Consider the following 22,457-nt stretch of genomic DNA (forward strand, 5'->3'; position numbering starts at 1 on the left):
TCTCCAGAAATTTCTGTTTTTGTTCCAGATTTCCAGAATCCACAGTTGTTTCTTTTATTCTGATGGTAACTGCATTGGCCTGTTGTTACTGGGAATGTCCCCTTGTCTTTTCTCAAATGGGGGTGTCACATTTGCCATTCCCTCATGCTCCTACAATTCCTCTATATCTTGAGATTAAGTGATGATGACAAGCCTTGCAGTTGTTTCCACTCCCACTTGCTTTCACACCCTGAGATGCAAGCCAGTAGCACTAGGTGATTTATCCACTATGAGCAAATTCAACATTTCAGTACCTCCATTATTTGTACCATTCTGACTGATATTTTTTACCACTTCATCTTGCTCAGTCAGTACCATTATAGAGCACTATACATCAAGTATACTCACTAAGTATTCTAATCCTACCCTGACCCTCCCAGACTATATCACCTTCCATGTCCCTAACAGGCCGCAATGCACTTCTTGTCCTGTTTGCATAATATTTATGTATTGTACTGATTCTCTTTTGTTGACTGCTGTTTGAGTTGATTTGATTTATTGTCATGTGTACCTAAGTACAGTGAAAAACTTTGTTTGTGAGCAGTACAGGCAGGTCATAGTAAGCAAGGACAAACAGAGCATAGGGTGTTTGGACAGAGTGAGGCATACAGTTACACTGCACAGGAGGTGCACAAAGCAAGATCAATATTAACAAGATCAGGATTATTTGAAATTAAGCGAGTTCATTCATCAGTCTAACAACTGTAGAAAAAAAGCTGTCCTTGAACCTGTTAGGGCGTGTGTTCAAGCTTCTGTATCTTTTGCCTGATGGAATAGATTGTAGGAAAGCATTAGCAGGGTGGGAAGGGCCTTTGCTGTTGATGGCAGCATTTGCACAGCAATGAGAAGTGAAAGTGGAGTCCATGGATGGGAGATTGGCATCCTTGATGGTCTGGGCTGTGCACACCACCTTCTGTAGTTTCCTACAACCAATTGCTGGACCAGGGCATTAGGCACGTGGATAGTATGCTTTCTATGGTGCATCTGTGAAAGTTGGTGAGGGTCCTTACTGGGCATGCTGAATTTTCTAAGTCACCTGGTCTGCCTTCTTGACCATCGCATCTACATGGGAAGGTTCTCGGTTATCGTCACTCCTAGGAAGTTGACGCCCTCAACTTTCTCAACCTCAGCTCTGTTGATGTCGATGAGGGGTGTGTTCTCTTCCTTTCTTCCTGAATTTGATGATCAGTTTTGTTTTGTCGATGTTGGGAGAGAGTAATTATCATTGCACCACGACACCAAGCCCTCTATTTCCTTTCTGTACTTTGACTCATCTTTGTTTGATATCTGTCCTATTACAATGGTGTCGTTAGCAGACTTGTAGATGGCGTACATTCGCAATTTGGCTACACAGTCGTGGCTGTATGGGAAGTACAGTGAGGGGTTGAGAATGCATCCTAAAGGGGCTCCAGTGTTGAGGGTTATCTTGGGGGAGGTGTATATCTTTATTGATTGTGGTCTGTGGGTCTGGAAGCTGAGGATCCAGTTGCAAAGGGATAATGGTGTTGACTACAGCTCTGCCTTCAATGAGCAGGGGTCTGTCCTTGTATGTCTAGATGTCCCAGGGTTGAGTGCAGGGCTCGAGAAATGGTATTCACTGTGGACCTGTGACATGAGTAGGCAAATTGCAGGCGATTGAGGCAGGCTGGGAGGCTCGAGTTGATGTAGACCATGACCAGCATCTCGAAGCACTTCGTGATTACGGAGTTCAGAGCCACTAAGCGGTACTCATTAAGGCACATTGCATGTGTTTTCTTAGATGCTGGGATGATGCTGGTGGTCTTGAAGTAGTTGGGACCTTTGGTTTGTAGGAGGTAGAGGTTGATGATGTCAGTGAATACTTTAGCCAGCTGGTCTGTAGAGGATCTAAGTGCACGACAGGGGATTCTGCTTTCCTTTGGTTGACTCTCATTCGTGTATACTGTCTTTTCAGGTCACAGTTTGCTCTTCACTTCTCCTCTCAACTTATTAGATTTGTCAAGTTCTTTTACTGGAAGATTCACTTGACGTGCATTTCATATCCTCTTTTAATTTCTCCATCTATCTATCAATCAAAGAGCCCTGGCTTTGATTTCCTTACCTTTCAACTTTTTTGAAATATGCCTAACCTGTGCCTGTAACATCTCACCTTAAAGATCAGCTATTGTTCTGTTACAGTTTCTCCTTGTCAATCTTTGGTTCAATTTTAACCTGACTAGATTGCCTTTCATCAAAGTGAACTTAGCCTTGTTCCAATTTTAAAGTTCTGCTTTAAGATTGTTAGACATACGCTTTGTCCCAAAGGAAATGAATTACTTGTAATGGGGTTGAAGCAATGACCTTTGCATGATGCGTACTACGCTCTGTCTAACTGTGCTAATAGGCTATAATGTAAATGATCGTTTATTGTGGTATAATTACATTCTATTAAAATTGTGAGTGAGAAAACATCGTGGATTGACCTTTCTGTCTTGAAACAAATGCTGAATAGAAATAAATTTTGAATTGTTTTACAAAAAGAAATACATGTATAAAAATAATTGTTTGGGATTCTGGAGAGTGGATGCTCCAGTGCAATAGAATATTCATTTAGAATATGAAGATCTTGGATTTAATTTGTTTTGATATTTTGGTTGTGCATAAAAACTTTTTCTCATCAAACAAAAAGGAAATCTGCTAAGGAATGGCATAGAAGTTGGAATTTGAAGAAATATCAGATACAGAGGAATCTCGATTATCCAAACGACACGAGTGGGGAGTGTTTTGTATGGATAATCGAATGTTTAGATAACACTGTTTAGTCAAGTATCCGGACCTTGCTGTTTTGTTTGGAAAATCTGAAATTCGGATAGTCGACGTTTGGATAATCGAAGTTCCTCTGTACATTTATGTGATGTGGGCATCACTGGCTAAGCCATTTATTACTCGTCCCAAATTGCCATCATGAAGGTGGTATTGAGTTGCTGCCTTGAACTGCAACAGTCCATGTGCTGCAGATAGAATCACCACACTTCTAGGGAGGGAATTCCAGAAATTTGTCCTAGTAACATCTCAAGAATGCCAATACAATTGAAGTCAAGATGGTGAGTGGCCCATTTCTGAAGATTTGGAGAAGCTGCTTCCTTTCTCGAACTGCAGATAGGGCTTGCTTTTCTTTCTCTTCACTTTCAATCTTCATCTGTTTCCTCTTCCTCTATTTCTATTATCCTCTGTTTTTCTTCCAACTCAATGAAGTTCATCTCTAACTGTTTCTTAGCCAGTTCAAACTGACAGCTCACTTTCAGTGTATCTTTCTTCTATCTCTCAATGTTGAATGATTACTTGGAGTATCTCATGCTTACAAGAACCTGCTTTTACGTTTGCCTTCAATTTCCCTGCTAACTCTGTTTGGTTTGAGTCAAATATTTCAAATAATCCAGTTAAATAAAAGCAAGATACTGTGGATGCTGGAAATCTGAAGTGAAAACAGAAAGGGCTGTGGAAATTCATCAGCTCTGGGAGAGAGAAGAAGAATCATATCAGACTGGAAATGTTAACTGTTTCTGCTGTTAAGATGTAAAATCATATTCATATATTTACTGAGTTCTCCACTTCAGTTTCCATTTCAAATAATTCCCTGGTTTCTCTTACATGTCCTGAAAATGCTTTATAATATTTAAAACCATCATCAAATTCCATGCAATTATCTTGACCCTCAGTGCAGTCATTATATGTGCAGAACCACCACATTGCCATTACTTTAAAGAGAAAAATGTAGATCCCCATCAGATCCAATGAATGCAAATCCCACAAGATCTTTGATTGTTATAGTCCCAGCGGTTCTTATTTTTGGGCAAGTCATAGATTCCATAGAATGAAATCTGGCTCAATGGATCATGTTTTTGTTTTATTTCCCATGAGATGGTCTTTCACTGAAACACAAATGCAATATTTTAACAATATAACTAGTTCAATACACAAAAGGTAAGATAGTAAAATAGAATCAACCAGACTATATTAAAAAAATTGACACATCCCGCAGTAGTTACTACTGTCTCTGTGTCAGGGACCCAGGTTTGATTGTAGCCTTGGGCGATTGTGTGTGAAGTTTGCATGCTCCGCCATGTTTGCATGGGTTTATGCCGAGAGCTCTGGTTTCTTCCCACAGTCCAAAAAATGTTTATTCCTGGTTGAGTATGTTAGCCATGGTACAAATTTCAAGAGGAGTTACTGGGATAGGGTGGGGAGGCATGCGTTTAAGCAGCATGCAGTTCTGAGGGCTGCTACAGACTTGTTGGGCCAAATGGCCTCATTCTGCACTGTAGAGATTTTATGATGCTATGAATTAAAGAATTTTGAAATAAGCAGTAACAATAACATCCTACTTACCCCAACACCGTCACTTTACAGGAGCATAACACCAGGGTTCACCTCACTATCACATTCGGGATTGAACTTAACTGTTACTTTGAGAGTTTTTTCTGAGTTTGGTAGCCCCATGCTTTATTAGTCACACAACTGAGCTTAGGGTTTTGCAAATTGGAATATCCCTATGCTGGAGTCTAACCAAATTCTTTGGTTATGAAACTTGCAAAAATGAAGTCCTCATGCTGTTTCCGAGCAGATCTAATCTGTCTCCAGGAGAAAATGTTTCATAACATTTAATTTCCACCTAACCTCTGAAAAATGAAAGCTTTCCAAGCCAAGGATGCTTTCTCTAAGCAAGATGATAAAACTCTATTCATGCTTAACAGAAAGCAAGCAAATGTTCTGTATGTTTACTCTGTCAATTTCTAAAACTCTCTTAATGCAGTCAAGTCTTAAATATCACTCCAGGGTGTCTCTCTCTCTCCTACTGTTTTTTTAGAAAAGCCTCCAGAAATACTGTTAAGTTAATAATTAAATCCTTCATGTACACAGACCAAACCCACATGCCAAAAGTTGAAAATCCAAACTCTGAAATAAATGATATTAAATTATATATAAATCACACCCGCAAATGACAGCAGAATCATACTCAAAAATTTAAAATTAGGTGGATTTTGCTTCTCAGTCTGCTTGTTCCAAGTGTGAGAGACGTTTGTAGAAACATTCCTTGCATGTGACATGATACTGTGGAGTGGGACTGCAGTTCAATGGCAGTGCTAAAAAGTATCTTGTAAGTGATAGTGCAAAAATGTGATGGCTTGAGACAATGATGAAGTAACTGTAGTTCTGACAGAGTTGTAGGAATTATTCTTATTTGTTAGTTTTTAGGCTTGTTTGCTGAAACGTTACATTTTGATGGCATTGGCAGAAATCATTGAGTTAGCTTCCATGTGTCAACTGCTGTCATCCTATTCTGTCAATTTTTCTCCCCATCTGTTGAAGAACTATTGTTACATTTTACAACTGCCTCTTACAAGCAGACCGGAATAAGCCAAGGAAATCCCCATTGCAAAGTTGTCAAACTTGAAGCCAGGACTAAGTTGTCTGTGCTCTTGACCCTGTGAACTGTAATCTGCCACCTGAGCCTAACAGGAATTATAGAACCATAACCAGCTGTTGAAGCTTAAACTCTTACACCATATCACAGATCTGCTTTCTTCCAATTCTGTAATCGTGCCAACTTTGACCTTTAAACTTCATGCTCCCTACCCCTTTCCCCCACAATCCATTCACCCCAACCCATAATCTTTCTCATCTTATTCACCATGCTGAAATCACTTTGATATTCAGATTTTCTACCACCTTCCTAATTAGCCTTCCTACTGTAAACTTTCACTTGCTCTACTTCAACTCATTCAAATTGCTACTGTCCATGTCATTATGTGATACCTTAAATATCCTTTGGATATGTTTTTCATGCGACCTTCTTTACATGAAAAGGTAGAGATATGAGATTTGATTCAATCGTCCAGAATTCTCAATATAGAATTGCAAGGGGCAAATCTCAGGGAATAAATTATGTGCATTTGATTTTGTGTCCATGGTTACAATGCAATCCAAGTTTATTTATAATTAAAGTAGAATGCCAAAATATCGAGTCACAATGCAAGTAATACATATCACAACCATCAACCTTTCAAAAATGTACCCCGCTTGACTGGTTTAAAAACGAGTGAAATTTTTCAAGAGGAAATTCTCTGGGATGCCTATGATTATTGTTTTTATTATTTGTTCATCAGATGTGGGTGTTGCTGGTTGGGCCAACATTTATTGCCCGTCCCTAGTTGCCTTGGAGAAGGTGATGGGGTGCTACAACCTTGAACTGCTGTAGCCTGCTGTAGGTTCCCTCATAATGCCAGTCGGTGGCAAATTCCTGAATTTTGATCCAATAACACTCAAGGAATGGTGATATATTTCCAAGTCAGAATGGTGAGTGGCTTAGAGCGGAATTTGTTGGGTGGAATTCCCATGTATCCATTGCCCTGGTCCTATGATATAGAAGTAGTTGTGGGGTTTAGAAGCTGCTGTTGAAGGAGCTTGGGAGAATTGTGGCAGTGCATCATGTAGGATGGCATAATATATCTACTGAGCATTGGTGATGGAGGGAATGGATGTTTGTGCCAGTAAAGTGATCCACTTTGTACTGGATGGTGTCAAGCTTCTGGAGTGCTGTTGGAGCTGCACTCATCCAGGCAAATAGGGAAAATTCCATTCTACTCCTTTCTTGTGCTTTGTAGATGTGGGTCAGCTTTGGAGGATCAGGAGGTGGATTACTCACTGCAGCAGTCAAACGTCTGCCTAACTATTAACCACGGTATTTATTTGGTTAGTTCAGTTCAGTTTCTGGTCAACAATAACTCTTAAGAATGTTGATAGTGTGAAATTCAGTATGGTGAAACCATTAAATATCAATGAATGGTAAGATTCTCTCTCATTTTAGATGGTGATTATTTGGAAACAAATGTTTCCTGTCACTTTTCAGCTGAAGTCTGTTTATTATCTTGTTCTTGCTGCATGTAGACATGGGCTACTTCAGTCTCTGGGGAGTTGCAAGTGATGCTGAACGTTGTGTCATGACTTTGCGAACATCTCCACTTTGTCATTGACAAAGCAGCTGAAGATGGTCAGGTTTCAGACACTACATGAGGAGCTCCTGCAGGAATGTCTTGGAATTGAGATGATTTACCTCCAATAACCGCAACTATCTTAATTTGTTCTCTGTGTGACAGCAACCATCGGAGAGTTTTCCCCTTTGATTTCTGCAGGGCTTCGATCTCATCAGTTAGTTATGGAATCGATCTGCAGCAGATAGATTGATGAAAGTCAAGTGCAATATTCCCTCTTGTTGCTTAAGGGATATATAACCAATGGAAAATTTACTTGCCCGTTTTTGACCTGATGCCCTGAGAATTAATGTTGAGGGTGCCCAGGGCAAGTCTGTCCTGAGTATAATACTACTGTGCTGCCACCTCTGGCATTTCTGTCCTATTGGTGGGACCGGATAGTCTGAGAATATCGCGGAAACTGTACATAAGATACGTTTCCATGTGTATGACTATATTAGGCTGTTGCTTGACTAGTTTGAGATGACAACTCCTCTGCGAGTATTTAGATGCTCATAAGGTCAAATTTGTAAGACCAACAGGGCTGAGTTTTCTGTTGTCATTTCCAGTGGTCTGTCCAGTTTCATTTATTTTGTTTTGAGACCTTTAGCAGTTTGACCCAACTGAGTTCACTTTGCACTCACATGTATGTGAGGACTGCAGTTTTCATTTTCTAAAGGGCCTTAATGAACCTGATGGGATTTCACTTGGCTGACTTGTCCATCAATAATATCATTGCACCATGACTTTCCCCAGTCAGTTGATGTTTATGTAATTTTGTCTATCTCCTGAGATGTAGAGTGAAAGGTATAAGAACTAGGGGTAGCAGTAGGCAATTCAGCATCTCAGGCCTGCTCTGCTATTTAGTACAATCAAGGCTGATCTCAATCACTTTCCTGCTCCTCTTCTTAACTCTTCATCTCATGGCTAATTAAAAATATATGCCCTCTTTAAATTTATGGAATATCCCAGCATTTACTCTGGGATAGTGAATTCCACAGATTCAGAACCCTTTGAGAGAAGTAATTTCTACTCATTTCCTGTTTAAATTCTGCTATCCCTTATCCTAAAACTGTGAACTCAGTCTAGATAGCCTCTTAAGAAGAAATATCCGCTCTACATCTACTTTGTCAATCCTCTTTACATCTTATATACTTCAGTATAACTCAATTCTTCTTCTTCTGCTAAACTCAACTGAGTACAGGTATAGGTAAAAACAATGACTGCAGATGCTGGAAACCAGATTCTGGATCAGTGGTGCTGGAAGAGCACAGCAATTCAGGCAGCATCCGAGGACAGGCAAAATCGACATTTCGGGCAAAAGCCCTTCATCAGGAAACATCATTGTTTTTACATGAGTACAGGTATAAGCTGCTCAATCTCTCTTCATAAGACAAACCCTTCATGTCTAGAATCAATCTCTTGAACTTCCTCTGAACTGCTTCCAGTGCTTCTACTTTCCCACTCAAAGGAATCAAAACTGTATGTAATACTTCAGGTGCATTCTGAGTTATGCCTTTCACTTTTGCAACAACACTTTCCTACTTTATACTCTCTTTAGTAATAAATGCGAACACACCATTTACATTCCTTATTACTTGCCGTACCTGCAGTACTAGTTTTTTGCAACTCATACATGAGGACATCCAAATCCCTCTGTACTGAAGCACTGTGAAGTTCCTCTCCATTAAGATAATAAGTTGCCTTTCTATTCTTCTGACCAAATTTGTCCACATTAAGCTCCATCTGCTAAATTTTGGCTGATTCGCCAAACTTATCCATATTCATTTGTAAATTGCTTATTTCTTTATTTAAAACTATTTTCCTGCCTATTTTACTGTCATCTGCAAATTTGGCTATAATAATTCTGTTCCTGCATCTAGCTCATGAATATCGATGGCAAATAGTTGGGGCTGAGGACCAAACCCAGTGACACCCCATTAGTTGCCAACCTGAAAAAGGTCCATTTACCCAGCACACTGCTTTCTGTTGATTAGCCAGTCCTCTATCTGAAACAGTAAATTATCCTAACCTGGTGTGATCTTACCATGTGAATTAACTTTATGGTTTGCACTTTTTGAAAGGCCTCTGCAAGTCCTGGTATACGATTTCTGAAGTATCCCCATTATCCACTTTGCTTGTTATATCATTGAAGAGCTCTAGCAAATTAGTCAAACATGATTTACCTTTCATAAAATCAGGCTGACTCTGATGGATTATATTCTTACTTTCCAAATATTTGTTGTTAGAATTTCTTTAATAATGGATTTTAACTTTTTCTCATTGACCGAAATGAAGCTAACTCATCTATAGTTTTGACTTTTTCCTCCCACCCTTTTGAATAACGGCATTGTATTAGCATTTTCTAATCCACTGGAACCTTTGCTGCATTCAGGGAATTTTGGAATGTTGATATTGAATGGAAAATGAAAAATCCTGCAAGTTCTGACAGTAGGGTTCCTTTAATGAAGAAGTCTCTTTGAAGACACTAACTGAACAGGCTAGCTTTCAGTAAACATGAAGGATGGCTGTAATAGAAAGTATATCCACTAACACTTCTTAATATATTTACCTCCTGTTTCACAGTGGTTTTTATAACATTCCCTAGCATACCAATGTATACTCCAGCAGGACTCATTAGCTGTGTAAGGGGAAGAAATCAGATTGATAGCACCATCGATGTTAAATATTTTGAAACTGCTGACAGACGCCAAAGACTTAGCATGAGGCCACCACAGCTGTTGCGTATGACATGTTCAAAACTGCTAAATTACCCTATACATCATACTAGAAGAGAGTCAACAAAATCTGGATTGTGATCTATCATGCCAGCTCGCCATACTGGGTACTAATTACACTAATTGTACAACTTAACAGCCACTTAGAAAACTGACGCAAATTATTAATTATTGTTTATCATTTTCATTACACTGCTATTCTTCTCCATAAAGGCTTGAACGTATGTAGCATCACTTTGACATATTTGCATTAAAAAGTCATCCATTTTCCCCTGAATTACAGGCAGATGCAGATTTTTAGTTGACATCACAGTATTAGCTGACATCTGGTGATCACCATGCTAGCAGGATGCAACTGTGTTTACAAGCATCTAAAATCAGCTGGCATACATGGACTATTCCCAAACCTGCTGCTAATCTTCCGAATGATATGCATCTTCATTTCAGCAAAACAATGTCCTGCAGCCTGAGTTGAACTGAAACTTCATATTTTTCATGGGCTGTATTCTTATTAAATTTGCTTAAGGAGTGAAAGTAAACCAAGAAGTGTAGCCTATATACTTGTTAATTCTGGCAATCTCTCATGCAGAAAAATAACTGCATTGACCCACTTCAGCTTTTAAGAGACCATGTTGTTTTAAGTTTCTAATACTCGGAATAAAGACGTAGGGGGCTTTTGGCTTTTGACAGCCTCACAAGACTCGGTAACATGTAAAATAGTCACTCTGACTCATGACATAACAAAGTGGCACATATGCATTACTTGCTTACCAGCCCATGAGTTTGAGGTGGGGGTGAAGATGCTTGGCACGGCCGCACCTCCTAAATTTATGTATTGGCTATGCAGCAGACAAAGAAAGATAACCTTTCAGCTAAGTGAGACCTTCACAGCTATCAGCGAAGGTGCACCAAATGAAGCCATCCCATCTGAATGGATTTCTTGCTATGAGTCCATCATCTGTTGTAAATGGAAATATGTTAACACCATTACAAGCTGTCCAATGATTTTATAGCGGCAGAAGTGACAACAGAATGAAGAGCAAATTCTAATTCTTTCCAGAAATCAATTGTACACAATCAAATTAATTGGTAACCTGGTAGGCAATTCCACAGCCAGCAATGAATAGAGAAGCAGTTTTCAGCTCATAAGAGATGCTGTCGGGAAACCATTTGAAAAGCAGCAGGCACTAGGGGAGGATGCATGAATGATTTAGAATCTCTTGATGTTGAATTCCTAATTTCCAACTCCTGGTTCTGAGGAAAGCATTAAACTCGGATCATAATTCTCAGATTACAGTGGTTGAATGTTGATAGGAAAATCATTTGTAAAGCACATTTTCAACATTCTTAATTGGCAATTTGAAGCTACTTTAATATGAGAGCATGTTTACCATGACTAGATCAATGCATGACCTGTGCGCCACTTTTCAGCATACCAGCTAAATAGTGGAATCTCCACCTCCTAAGGTGCTTTACCAACACCATTCCAACACTTACCAGATAAGCACTGTCAGCCAGTTCCATGAATTTCAGACGGGAGTAATTGAAATTTGAGCAAAGATGTTTGCTCTCTGTTTAGTTTGTAGGGGGTGTGCAGTGCTTGCACTGTTGGTGCCTTCACAGTAGGCTGGCGTTACTGTGGAATTGAATGGAAGATGTCAAATAACGTCAGGATCATTTGGTTAATGAGACATACCCACATTATTAAACTGTTATTTTCAAAACTAATGTTGAGTTGATCTTTGAGAGTTCATTTTTAAAATAAAAATCATGAAATTTGAGCATCACAGACAAGGCAACTTTCATTGCCCAACCCAAATGCCTCTTTTGAAAGATGATGGTCTTGCAGTGACCCAGCTTTTTGAATTGTCCATGTAATCTGGTGACATATGCAATGCTTTAGGAAGGAAGTTCCAGTATTTTGACTGAGTGATAACGAAGGAGCAATGATTTAGCTTCATGACAAGTTGTGTAGTGTGGAGGGAAGCTTGCAGGTGATGTTCACATGCTTTTGTTTGCCTGCTTCTAGGTAGTAGTGCGAATGCGTTTTCAATCTGCAGTTAAGGAACAGTTTGTGAGTTATCATACAATCATAGAATCCCTGCAGTGTGGAAACAGGCCCTTTGGCTCAACTGACCCTCCAAAGAGTAACCCTCCAGACCCATTCCCTCCATTTAACCCCTGACTAATGCACCCAACCTACACATCCTTGAACACTGTAGACAATTCAGCATAGCCAATTCACCTAACCTGTGCATTTTTGGATTAGATTAGATTAGATTCCCTATAAACTGGCATTCATCCACAAACTCCATCAACAAACACATCGACCTGGACCCAATACACCGGCTACTACAGCGGACAGCTGAAACTGACACCCGGAAGCGGCAGGGACAGGCCACTATAAATGCCGGAGGAAACACCACAGAAGCGCTTCACAGGAGGCTCCCAAACACTGAGGATGTCACCTAGACAGGGACGAAACATTTGCAACAAAAATTTCCAGCTCGGCGAACAGAACCACAACAACATAGATTCCCTATAGTGTGGAAACAGGCCCTTCGGCCCAACCAGTCCACACCGACCTACTGAAGAGTAACCCACCCAGATACGATTCCCTCTAACTAATGCACCTTACACTATGGGCAATTTAGCATGGCCAATACACCTGACCTGCACATCTTTGGACTGTGGGAGGAAAATGGAGCACCCGGAGGAAACTCATGCAGACACGAGGAGAATGTGCAAACTCCAAACAGACAGTCACCTGAGGTTGGAATCGAACCTGGGACATTGGTGCTGTGAGGCAGCAGTGCTAACCACTGAGCCACTGTGCCGCCCCAATAAGTCTACATTGACCCTCCAAAGAGCAACCCACCCCCCTCTGACTAATGCACCTAACACTATGGGCAATTTAACATGGCCAATTCACCTGACCTGCTCATCTTTGGACTGTGGGAGGAAACTGGAGCACCTGGAGGAAACCCACGCAGACATGGGGAGAATGTGCAAACTCCACACAGACAGTTGCCCAAGGATGGAATTGAATCTAGGACCTTGGTGCTGTGAGGCAGCAGTGCTAACCACTAAGCCACTGTGATTGTGGGAGGAAACCCACACAGACATGGGGAGAACGTGCAAACTCCACACAAAAACAGTCACCCGAGGCTCGAATCGAACATGGATCCCTGGCGCTGTAAAGCAGAAAGTGCTAACCACTGTGCCACCCCCATCATGACTATAAGCTCTTAACATGGTCTTTACTGTCTGATGGCACCTTTCCGACCCTCTCTGCGATTCTGGATGGCAGGCAGTAGATGTGAATAGTTTTATTCCTAAGCTATCCATAGCCGCCTCGAATTATTTTGATGGAAAGTTTGACACTTGATCTGATTGTTTTTCTGTGGGTAGTCCATATCTAGTGAAAAATTTGACTAACTCTTGCATTTTGTAGATAGACACTGCTGCCACTGTATCAGTGGTGGAGAGAATGATTGTTTAAGGTGATGGGTGGGGTGCAAATCAAGAAGCAGGCTGCTTTATCCTGGATAGTGTGTTGCTGGAAAAGCACAGCAGGTCAGGCATCATCTGAGGAGCAGGAGAATTCATGTTTCATACAAAAGCTCTTCATCAGGATGAAGGGCTTTTACCCAAAATGTCAATTCTCCTGTTCCTCGGATGTTGCCTGACCTGCTGTGCTTTTCCAGCACCATTTTCTCAACTCTGATCTCCAGCATCTGTAGTCCTCACTTTCACTTATCCTAGATAGTGTTGAGCTTCTTGAGAGTTGTTGGAGTGCACTCATCTAGGCAAATAGAGATTATACCAGTATGTTACTGACTTGTGCCTTGTGCTTTGTGAAGTTAGCAGCTGAATTAATGGCCACACACTTGCCCTTCTGTTATATTCATTATATTTATTTGGATTGCCCAGCTAAGTTCCGGGTCAGTGGTAATCCCCAAAATGTTTGTGTGTTAAAGGCTTGCCTTCAATAATGGAAATGCCACTAAATGTCAGAGAAATCATTAGACTTTTGTGGATGATAGTCATTGCCTAGCACTTGTGTGATATACATGTTAATTGTCATTTTCAGTCCAAGACTGAATTGCATCAGCGTGTAAGCTCAGTATCTGAGCACAGCGCGATCCCTATATCTGTGGGTCCTGTTACCGCGGTTTCAGTTACATGCGGTTTACCGTGCCTGAACATATTACAGGGAACATTTCAGAACCAGGAGGCTGTCAGGAAGGGAAATTTCCCAATGAATGGTTTAGCTCCTATCTGCGGTTTTGTGCTTCCATGGTAGGACTTGGAACACATCCCCCCCGCGAGTCTGGAGGAGGGGGTTGGTGGGGTGGGGGGGACTACTGTAATTACAAACAGTACTGATATCATTGGTGGACATTCCTACTTCTGACATTGTGATGGAGCAAAATTCATTGATGAAGTAGCTGAAAATGATTAGGTCTGAGTCCTTACGAGTAACATGAGAAATTCCTGTTACAGTGTTCTAAATTGGCCTCCTGCAACTGCAACCAAATTCCTTTATGTTAAGTATGCCTCCAATATGATATTAAATTAACGTCAGTATAGAGAAAACTAAATTGGCACAAGGGGAAGCAGTTGCACTCAAGTAACACTGACTGGCCGATCGAGCAAACACAGTAAAGAGATTCATGAGCATTTCTTGTAGGAATTTTATCATTTCGACTCCCATTTTGTAACAATCTTTTTGTAAAGTAAGCATTATTTTTCAGTGGACCGAGCAAATTTAAGGAATTTCATCTTACTGTATTGTGATAACTTAAGATGACATGAACTTACAGCAAAGTAGATAGTCAATGCCTTGAGACTGCAACACCATTTAATAAGATCATGGCTGAATTGATATGCCTGAAATGTACTACCCTGTCTGTTTCTCCATTACCCTTTGATGACTTTTCGATCAAAAGTCTTTTCCAGATCAGCCTTGAAAATACTCAATGACCCAACTTTCACTATGGTATGAGGATGAACATTTTATAGACAAATGAAGCCCTGAGAGAAGATTTCTCATTAGTTAAGTCTTTATTGGGATCCCCATAATTTTTAAAGTTAAAAATCACACAACACCAGGTTATAGTCCAACAGGGTTATTTGGAAGCACACTAGCTTTTGGAGCACTGCTCCTTCATCAGGTGATTGTGGACAACCACCTGATGAAGGAGCAGTGCTCTGAAAGCTAGTGCTTCCAAATGAACCAGTTGTACTATAGCCTGATGTTGTGTAAGTTTTAACTTTGTACATTCCAGTCCAACACTGGGGTCTCCAAATCATAATTTTTAAACTGTGCCTTTTTTTCTACATTCCCCAGAAGAAGGGAAAGAAAACTTTCCCCACATATCTGCCTTAAATTTTTCCCTTGTTAAGTTAAACCTGTGCCCCCCAGTGTTTGACATTTCTATCCAAGCCTCTCGTAATTTTATACACTTCTATCATGTTGCCCTTGAGCCTGCAATGCACCAGTGAAAGCAATCCAAGTTTGTCCAACCTTTCCTTATAGTTAATACACTTCAATCCGTCAAAATCCTAATCAACATCTTCTGCACTCTTTCCAAAGCTTCCACATCCATCTGATAGTGCATACAGTACTCCAAATGAGGCCGAACTAAAGATTTATGCAGATGCAACTGACTTGCCAGCTTTTGTACTTAGTGTTCCAACTGATGAAGGCAAGCATGTTGTATGCCTTCTTTATCATCTTATTTGCTTCTATTGCCACTTTGAGGGAACTGTGACCTTGCACATCAAGATCCTTCTGTACATCAATGTTCCTTCGGGTCCTGTCAGTTACTGTATACTTCCTCAGGCATCTGACCTTTCAAAGAGCATCGGCTCACACTTGTCTAGATTAAACCCTATATATGACAAACAACAGAAGTCCCAGCACTGATCCTTGCAGAATACCAATGGTCAAAGACCTTCAGTCAGAAAAACACCCCTTTGTCTCCTATGACCAAACCAATTTTGAATCCAGTTTGCCAACTTAGTTTGGCTCTCAAGTGACTTAATCTTCTAGACCAGCCTACCATGAAGAAACTTGTTAAATGGTTCAGTAAAGTCCATGTAAACAACATCAACTGCTCTACCCTCATCAATTGTCTTTGTCATTTGCTCAAAAGCTCAATCAAGTTTGTGAGACAAGACCCCACTCCCCCTGTAAAAAAGCCATGCCGACCATTCCTAATAAGTCCATTCTTTTCCAAATGCAGTAAGCTCTGTGTCTTAGAATCTTCTCCAATAATTTCTCTACCACTGATGTAAGGCTCACTAGCATACATTTATCCTGAAACATCCCTATTGTCCTTCTTAGACTTAAGAACAATATTGGCTATTCTCTAGTTTTCTAGAACCTTGCCTGTGGTGAAAGAAGATAAAAAGATTTCTGTTAAGGCCCCAGCAATTTCCTCCTCAATTCCATCAGACCCTGGGAACCTATCTACCTTAGTGTTGCGTGTTTTGAAAAACATCACCTCTTCCTTAATATCCTTCCGACATGCCCTAAAATATGAATACTCCTCCCTAATCTTACAATCATCCATGTCCTTCTCCTTAATGAGCACTTTGCATGTATGCACTAAGGACTTCATCTGACCCCACACATAAATGTCCTCCTATGAAAATGAGTGAATCTGCCCTTCCCCTCGTTACCCTCTTGCACCTAATGTTTGCATAAAACACATTGGGATTCTCCTTAATCCTACCTGCCAACTCAAATAAATCTACTGCACATTTGCAGTGTGCACTCTTCTAATCTGCTGTGACTTTTTCAGGATCATGAGAATTTTGGAAGATTAGAATCAATATGACCACTGTTTGTGCAGCCTCTTCTTTCTCAGACCCTCGGATGCAGACCATTACATCTGGAAGCTTGTCCACTTAATTCCCATTATTTTTTTCTCCAGTGACAGTAATTATTCCAAGATCCTTCCTCCCTTTTGGTTCTTGGTTTTCTGTTGCTCTTGGGGTGCCTCATACATCTTCTTTTTTGAAGACAGATATAAAATTCTTGTTCAAAGTCGCAACCATCTTGGAGTTTCCATTATTAGTTCCCCAGATGCACTATTTAAAAGAACAATGTTTAGTTTAACATTCATTTCCTTTGTATGTACCTGTAGAAGCTTTTTTTCTGATTTAAAGTTCTTTCTAGTTTTCTCTCTCACTCCAATTTCTAACTCATCTACTTCATAATTCATGCAGTTTTTAAACATTCTGGAGTTCTGTTTGTGCAATTTTCACTTGTTTCTGTATTAATAGATTGGAGCAAGATGTGTGCATATCTGAATTGGGAGTTGGAGAAAATGTTCTTCACTCTTTGCCCCTAGAATGCTTTTTGTGACCCTGAGGTTTATTGCAATTGTTGTATGATAGCAGAAGATTGGAGGAAGAAGATAAATAAAAGTTTTAAGAATAAATGCTCAATGTAAGGTTATTTTATTGAACCATAATAAATAGAATAGTTCTGCCTAATTGTTCGTTGACCGTGTTATGTTACAATGAGGTTGCATTAATGCAAGTTTTCTAGTCTGATCTTTGAGTTCATCCTATCTCGCACCTGCAGTGTTTCAGATTTCAAATTCACTGAATTTTGTTAATGTGGTATTGAAGTGCAGTAACAGTCATTATTTGATCAGCAGTCCAATGCAGACTGACATTCTCAGGAAGCCCAAATGGACAAGGTACTCTTTGTGGGCTGCAAAGGCCAGGATGAAGAATTGTCTCTGTTACTTGCACATTTCCCCACAGTTAAATTAGTATCTGATATTTTCCTATTTTTGTTAAGGGCTTAAGTTGCTGAGATTCTTAAGATACTAGTTTCCTCATATCTAAAAGTACTTTACAATCATGCTTTTTTTTTAACAAGCTTCACACAGTATTTTTCATTATGTAAATGTTGAAGTGGTGAAAACAAAAATATCTAAAATGTTTTAACTTTTGTTTTTGTATTCTGAGCAGAACCCATGAGGTCACCAAAAAGCCTGAAAATTGCGGAGATATATGCTAGACATCTGACTGTTGAATTGGAGTCTCTGGGCTACAATGTCACGCGGTGTCACACATTCAATGTCACTGTGTGCTACCATTACTTTGGTCACAACAAAAGCCAAGCTGACTGCATGGAAATGGATCAAAAATCACCCCGACATATTATTGAACACCTGCCACCTTATACAAACATCAGTATCAAAATGATTCTGACGAATCCAGAAGGAAGAAAGGAGAGTGAAGAGGTTGTCATCCAGACAGATGAAGATGGTAATTATTACTTTTTCATTACCATAATTACTGTGAATTTTTTTAACTTTATGCAATTTTTCCATTTTATTCAATGAGTTTGAAAATGCATTAATTTTCTGGGGCAGTTTTTGCAGCCCTCTGAAGAGTGTGCCTTGCATGAAAAATGATAACATCTTTAGGTTAAATTTATGGAGATTTCACTAATTGTGGGCAAGTTCATTCAAATTAGTTAGATTGCTAAGGACACAAGTAAGGTTATTGGTGCAAATCACACTGGCTGCATTTAAAAATATATCTGTGCTGAAGTGTAGCCATATTTCATCTTTTAATAGAATTAAAGAAAATATATTTTGTGGCACTTCACAATTGCATATATTAAAAAAAATAGATTTTGAGCAATATGTAAACGGTGGGGGATGAGGTATTGGCCACAGGGGTATTGGAGTTGGTGATACTAAAGGTGATGCAAAGGTGTGGAAATATACTTCAACTTAAAAATCAAGTTTATATAGAAATGGGCAAAATTATGGAGGTAACATTGCAATAGGATACGTCCAGTGACTGAGAAAGCTTGGAGTTGATGGCCAGTGTACAGAAATAGTTCTGATTTTCCCAAACTTCTCCTGAAGAGAATTACAATTTTTCTTTCAAGATGAAATGTCAAACAATCAGACTGACAGCAGGTAAGCAGTGGTTGAGCACGTACTGCAGTAATCAGGCAGTTGAATGAAACAGGGCATGGACCATTATACTTAGTTACCCAACAGAGGAGGTACCTTGGAATGGAACTGAGGTATCAATTTTGGCAAAACAAACAAAGAAATGGAGGAGAAATTATCAGACACATACTTAATGTCATTTGTAATGTATGTTAGGGTTATTTCGTACTGTGGGTGGGAATGAAAATTTATTGCAAGGATTTGAATATGGAAATAAGGAAGAGATAGATACAGAACTAGGAAGGTGACCTCATGTTCAAGAACCTGGAAAACAAACCTGTAGAGAAGTGGTAGTAGTTTGCAAGGTCAGGTGGGTGCAGCATATTTTTTCATTGCACTAAAAATGATCTCGATAGGAGGAGAACAATATTTGAGGTGCACTCAATATTTGCATGAAATATCTTTACAGTTGTAGTTCAAGTTTCAATTAATGATGTAGTTTGTTTTAACGTAATTTCCAAGCGTGGGATATTCATTGGTAGAGAGCACTTAATAGCATTCCAAAAATACTAACTCCCTTAAGGGGTTGGGGGGTGGGAGGGGATGAGGTGGATAAACACAAGAGTATCACTAATGGGACTGAAGGCGGACGGATCCCTGGATCTGATGGCTAGCATCCGTGCATTTTAAAGGATGTGGGTGCAGAAGTAGTAATCTTCTAAGAATCCTTAGATGTTGGAACAGTCCCAAAGAGCTGGAAAGTTGCTAATTTAATATGCTCATTAAAAATGGAGGGAGAAAAATAAACCGGTAACTCTCGGCCAGTTAGCTTAACATCTGTTATTGGGAAAATGTAAATTCATTCAAAAGGATGTCATAACACAGCATTTGGAAATACATAATATAATCAAGCAGAGTCAGCATGGCTTCATGAAGGGGATGTAATCTCTGCCAAAATTATGAAAATACTTTGAGAAGGTAACAAGCAGGATAAATAAAGGGGAACCAGAGATGTAATAAATTTTGATTATCAAAATGTGTTCAATATGGTGCCACAGGTTAGGCTGATGAGGTCATATGTTATCATAGCTAGAGGATTGGCAACCTGGAACTGGTAGAGTGCCACAGGCATCAGTGCTGGATCTGCAATTATTTACATTACTTATTAATGACTCAGGTGAGGAAAGTGAATACAGTTGGAAAACTTACAGGTGATACAAAAGTAGTGTGAATTAAAGTGGTGAAGTTGACGTGAGGAGTCTATAGAACAATAGACAGGTCAAGCAGTGGGCAAAAACTTGGCAGATGGAATATAATATGGGAAAGTGTGAAGTTAGGCACTTTGAAAAGAAGAATAAAGGAGCTGAATGTTACTTAAATGGAGAAAAACTGCAGAAAGCTGTAGCACAGAGGGACTTGGAAGTCCTCATGCATGAATCACAAAAGCTAGGGCTTGTGTCTAGCAGGTAATGGGGGGACTATTTTTATGTAAGAATGTTAACCTTTTAGTTGAGTAAAGTATAAAAATGGAGAAGTCTTGGTAAAAGTACACAAGGCAGTAGCTGCAACCATGAACATTATTTGGTCCTTTATCTAAGGGAAGATATACTGGCAATAGAGACAATGTAGAGGAGGTTCCCTTGGCTGATCCAGGGGATAGAGGGATTTTCTTAGGAGAAAAGGTTGAGTCTGTTGAGTTTATACTCATTTGAGTTGAGATGAATGAGACACCACTTCTTGGAAAAAAACGTTTGAGGGGCTTAATAGGATATAAATTGCAAGGTAATTTACCCTAAGGGAAGCATAGTCTTAGAGTGAGGTGTTGACCATTTAATAAGAGGTGAGGAGGAAGTTTTTTCTCAAGATAGTAAATCTGGGGAGTTCTGTAATGCAGCAGACTGCTGAGGCTGTGCCATTAAGTATATTTAAGACTGAGATAGACAGATTACCAATCAATAAGGGAATCAAGGGTTATGGGGAAAAGTCAGGATTACCAGATCAGCCATGATCTAATTGTGTGGTCGAGGAGACTTAATGGGATAGGAGACCTACTTCTGATCCTATATTTCTTGGTCTGAGGGCAGCCAATCCAGTTTGGAGGTTCACCTTAGTAATCTGGGCTTTCATTATTTTAGAACCCTGGCCACATCCATTTTAAATGAATAAGGTGTACAATTTGGCATTTATTTTAGGCTCTCAAACTGTAACAGTCCACTGGCCAATGTCTGCACAAGCCCACTAATATCTGAGGTGTTGTTGGCTCTACAATGTTCCAGGAATAATTTTCACTTTCATCTTTGCTTGTATTGCAAGTTGACTGACTGAATTCTTCACCTACTGTTGTAATGTAAAACCTGTTACACTGTGAGACTCCATAATGCTTACCCTGTCTGCCTTATATTTGACCAGTGCAGAACTGTGGAACATTGGCATCAAGTTTTACACTATAATAACAGATTAATGACCCAAATTTTACAGTCCACAAATTGACAGTGCTTGTTCCTGACACCAAATTCTGCCTTCAAAGATCTATCTCTGTGACATCGACTTCACTTTATGCAATGCTAATTTCATTCTAGTCTGTTGTTGAAAATCTTTGGAATGATCATGCAGCTAATCATGTTCAACAATTCTAACTTTTAAAAAAAACAAGGTGTTGAAATCCTATTCTATTTTGAATCGATCATGTAATTAATTAATATGACAAAAAGTTTCTTCATTTTTGCATGGTTCCTTTATTTGTGTGGTTCCTCTATTCAAACAATGAATGGCTCAGGGAGTCATTTCTCATTCCCCTAAAGAGAATGCTGATTTCTCGGGTCTTGCTGAAAGATACTTAAATATCAGGAATTTGTTGCAATTATGTACCTCTTCTTAGGAATATGATTTCTCTTTACACGTTTGGAATAAATTGTACAAAATTTGAAGTGAGACGGTTGATATGTTGAATCAAAATGTGAACTGATTTCCAATTTAGGAGGTACAATGCAATCTAATTACTGCAAGAGGATAGAGTAGCTATCTGCAACAGTGTATATCTTACTGAATTGGGCAAATTCTACCTCAAACATCAATTATTGTAGGTTAGTATCTATGCACATGTAATAAAACTATATTCCACTATAACCAGTTAATCTAAAGAAGCTAGATGTGGCCCTGATCATTTTGCCAGACTCCACCATCAACAAAAATACAAATGCAGATTGAGAGATGAAATCTTAGTTCTATTGTTGCACGCCAAGTGTTAACCCCTCAAATCTTTCTCTCTCGCTTTTCATTTCATTTCTGTGGTGTAGGTCATCTGTATAAACTTCACTTTCAATGTATTTGTAAAACCTAATCAAAATAAAACAAATGTTCCAATATTATCCTGGTATAATTTTGGATTATTCAGGATTTGCTTGCCACATCTTGAGCTCCTGACATCCCAAACTTCGAGCTTTTCCAGAATGATTTAGTGTCTAATAATCTGATTATTGTCCACCCCACTACTAAAGTGAGTGGGTCTAAAAGAAGCCACATACAGCTATGGCAGCTGGTTAGTTCTTCTAATGACAGGTTTTCAATTTGATGGGCAGAGATTAAGTATCCGATCAGATCATTAAACCTTCACATTTCATTTGACTCTGAGCTAAACTTCAGAATCCCCATCTTCCCTATTATAAAGACTGCCAACTTTCACATTCATAACATCACCCATTTCCAATCTGCTTTACCCAATCCTCTGAAAATCACCGTTCCAGCCTTTGTCTCCC

General features: G+C 39.5%; 1 protein-coding gene across 10 annotated transcripts in view; it reads left to right on the forward strand.

The window, feature by feature from the left end:
- The window catches only part of ptprk (protein tyrosine phosphatase receptor type K), a 586,179-nt gene that overhangs the window by 381,511 nt on the left and 182,211 nt on the right, over positions 1-22,457 (forward strand). For all 10 annotated transcript variants that reach the window (XM_043683662.2, XM_043683679.2, XM_043683684.2 and 7 more), the window contains one exon: positions 17,762-18,061. In XM_043683662.2, the coding sequence (XP_043539597.1) occupies positions 17,762-18,061 (300 nt within the window). The remainder of the gene's footprint in view (positions 1-17,761; positions 18,062-22,457) is intronic.

The sequence above is a fragment of the Chiloscyllium plagiosum genome, unplaced genomic scaffold (assembly GCF_037043375.1).
Source record: "Chiloscyllium plagiosum isolate Xiang-an unplaced genomic scaffold, Cpla_swu_hap1 HiC_scaffold_3, whole genome shotgun sequence".
Classification (NCBI taxonomy): Eukaryota; Metazoa; Chordata; class Chondrichthyes; order Orectolobiformes; family Hemiscylliidae; genus Chiloscyllium; species Chiloscyllium plagiosum.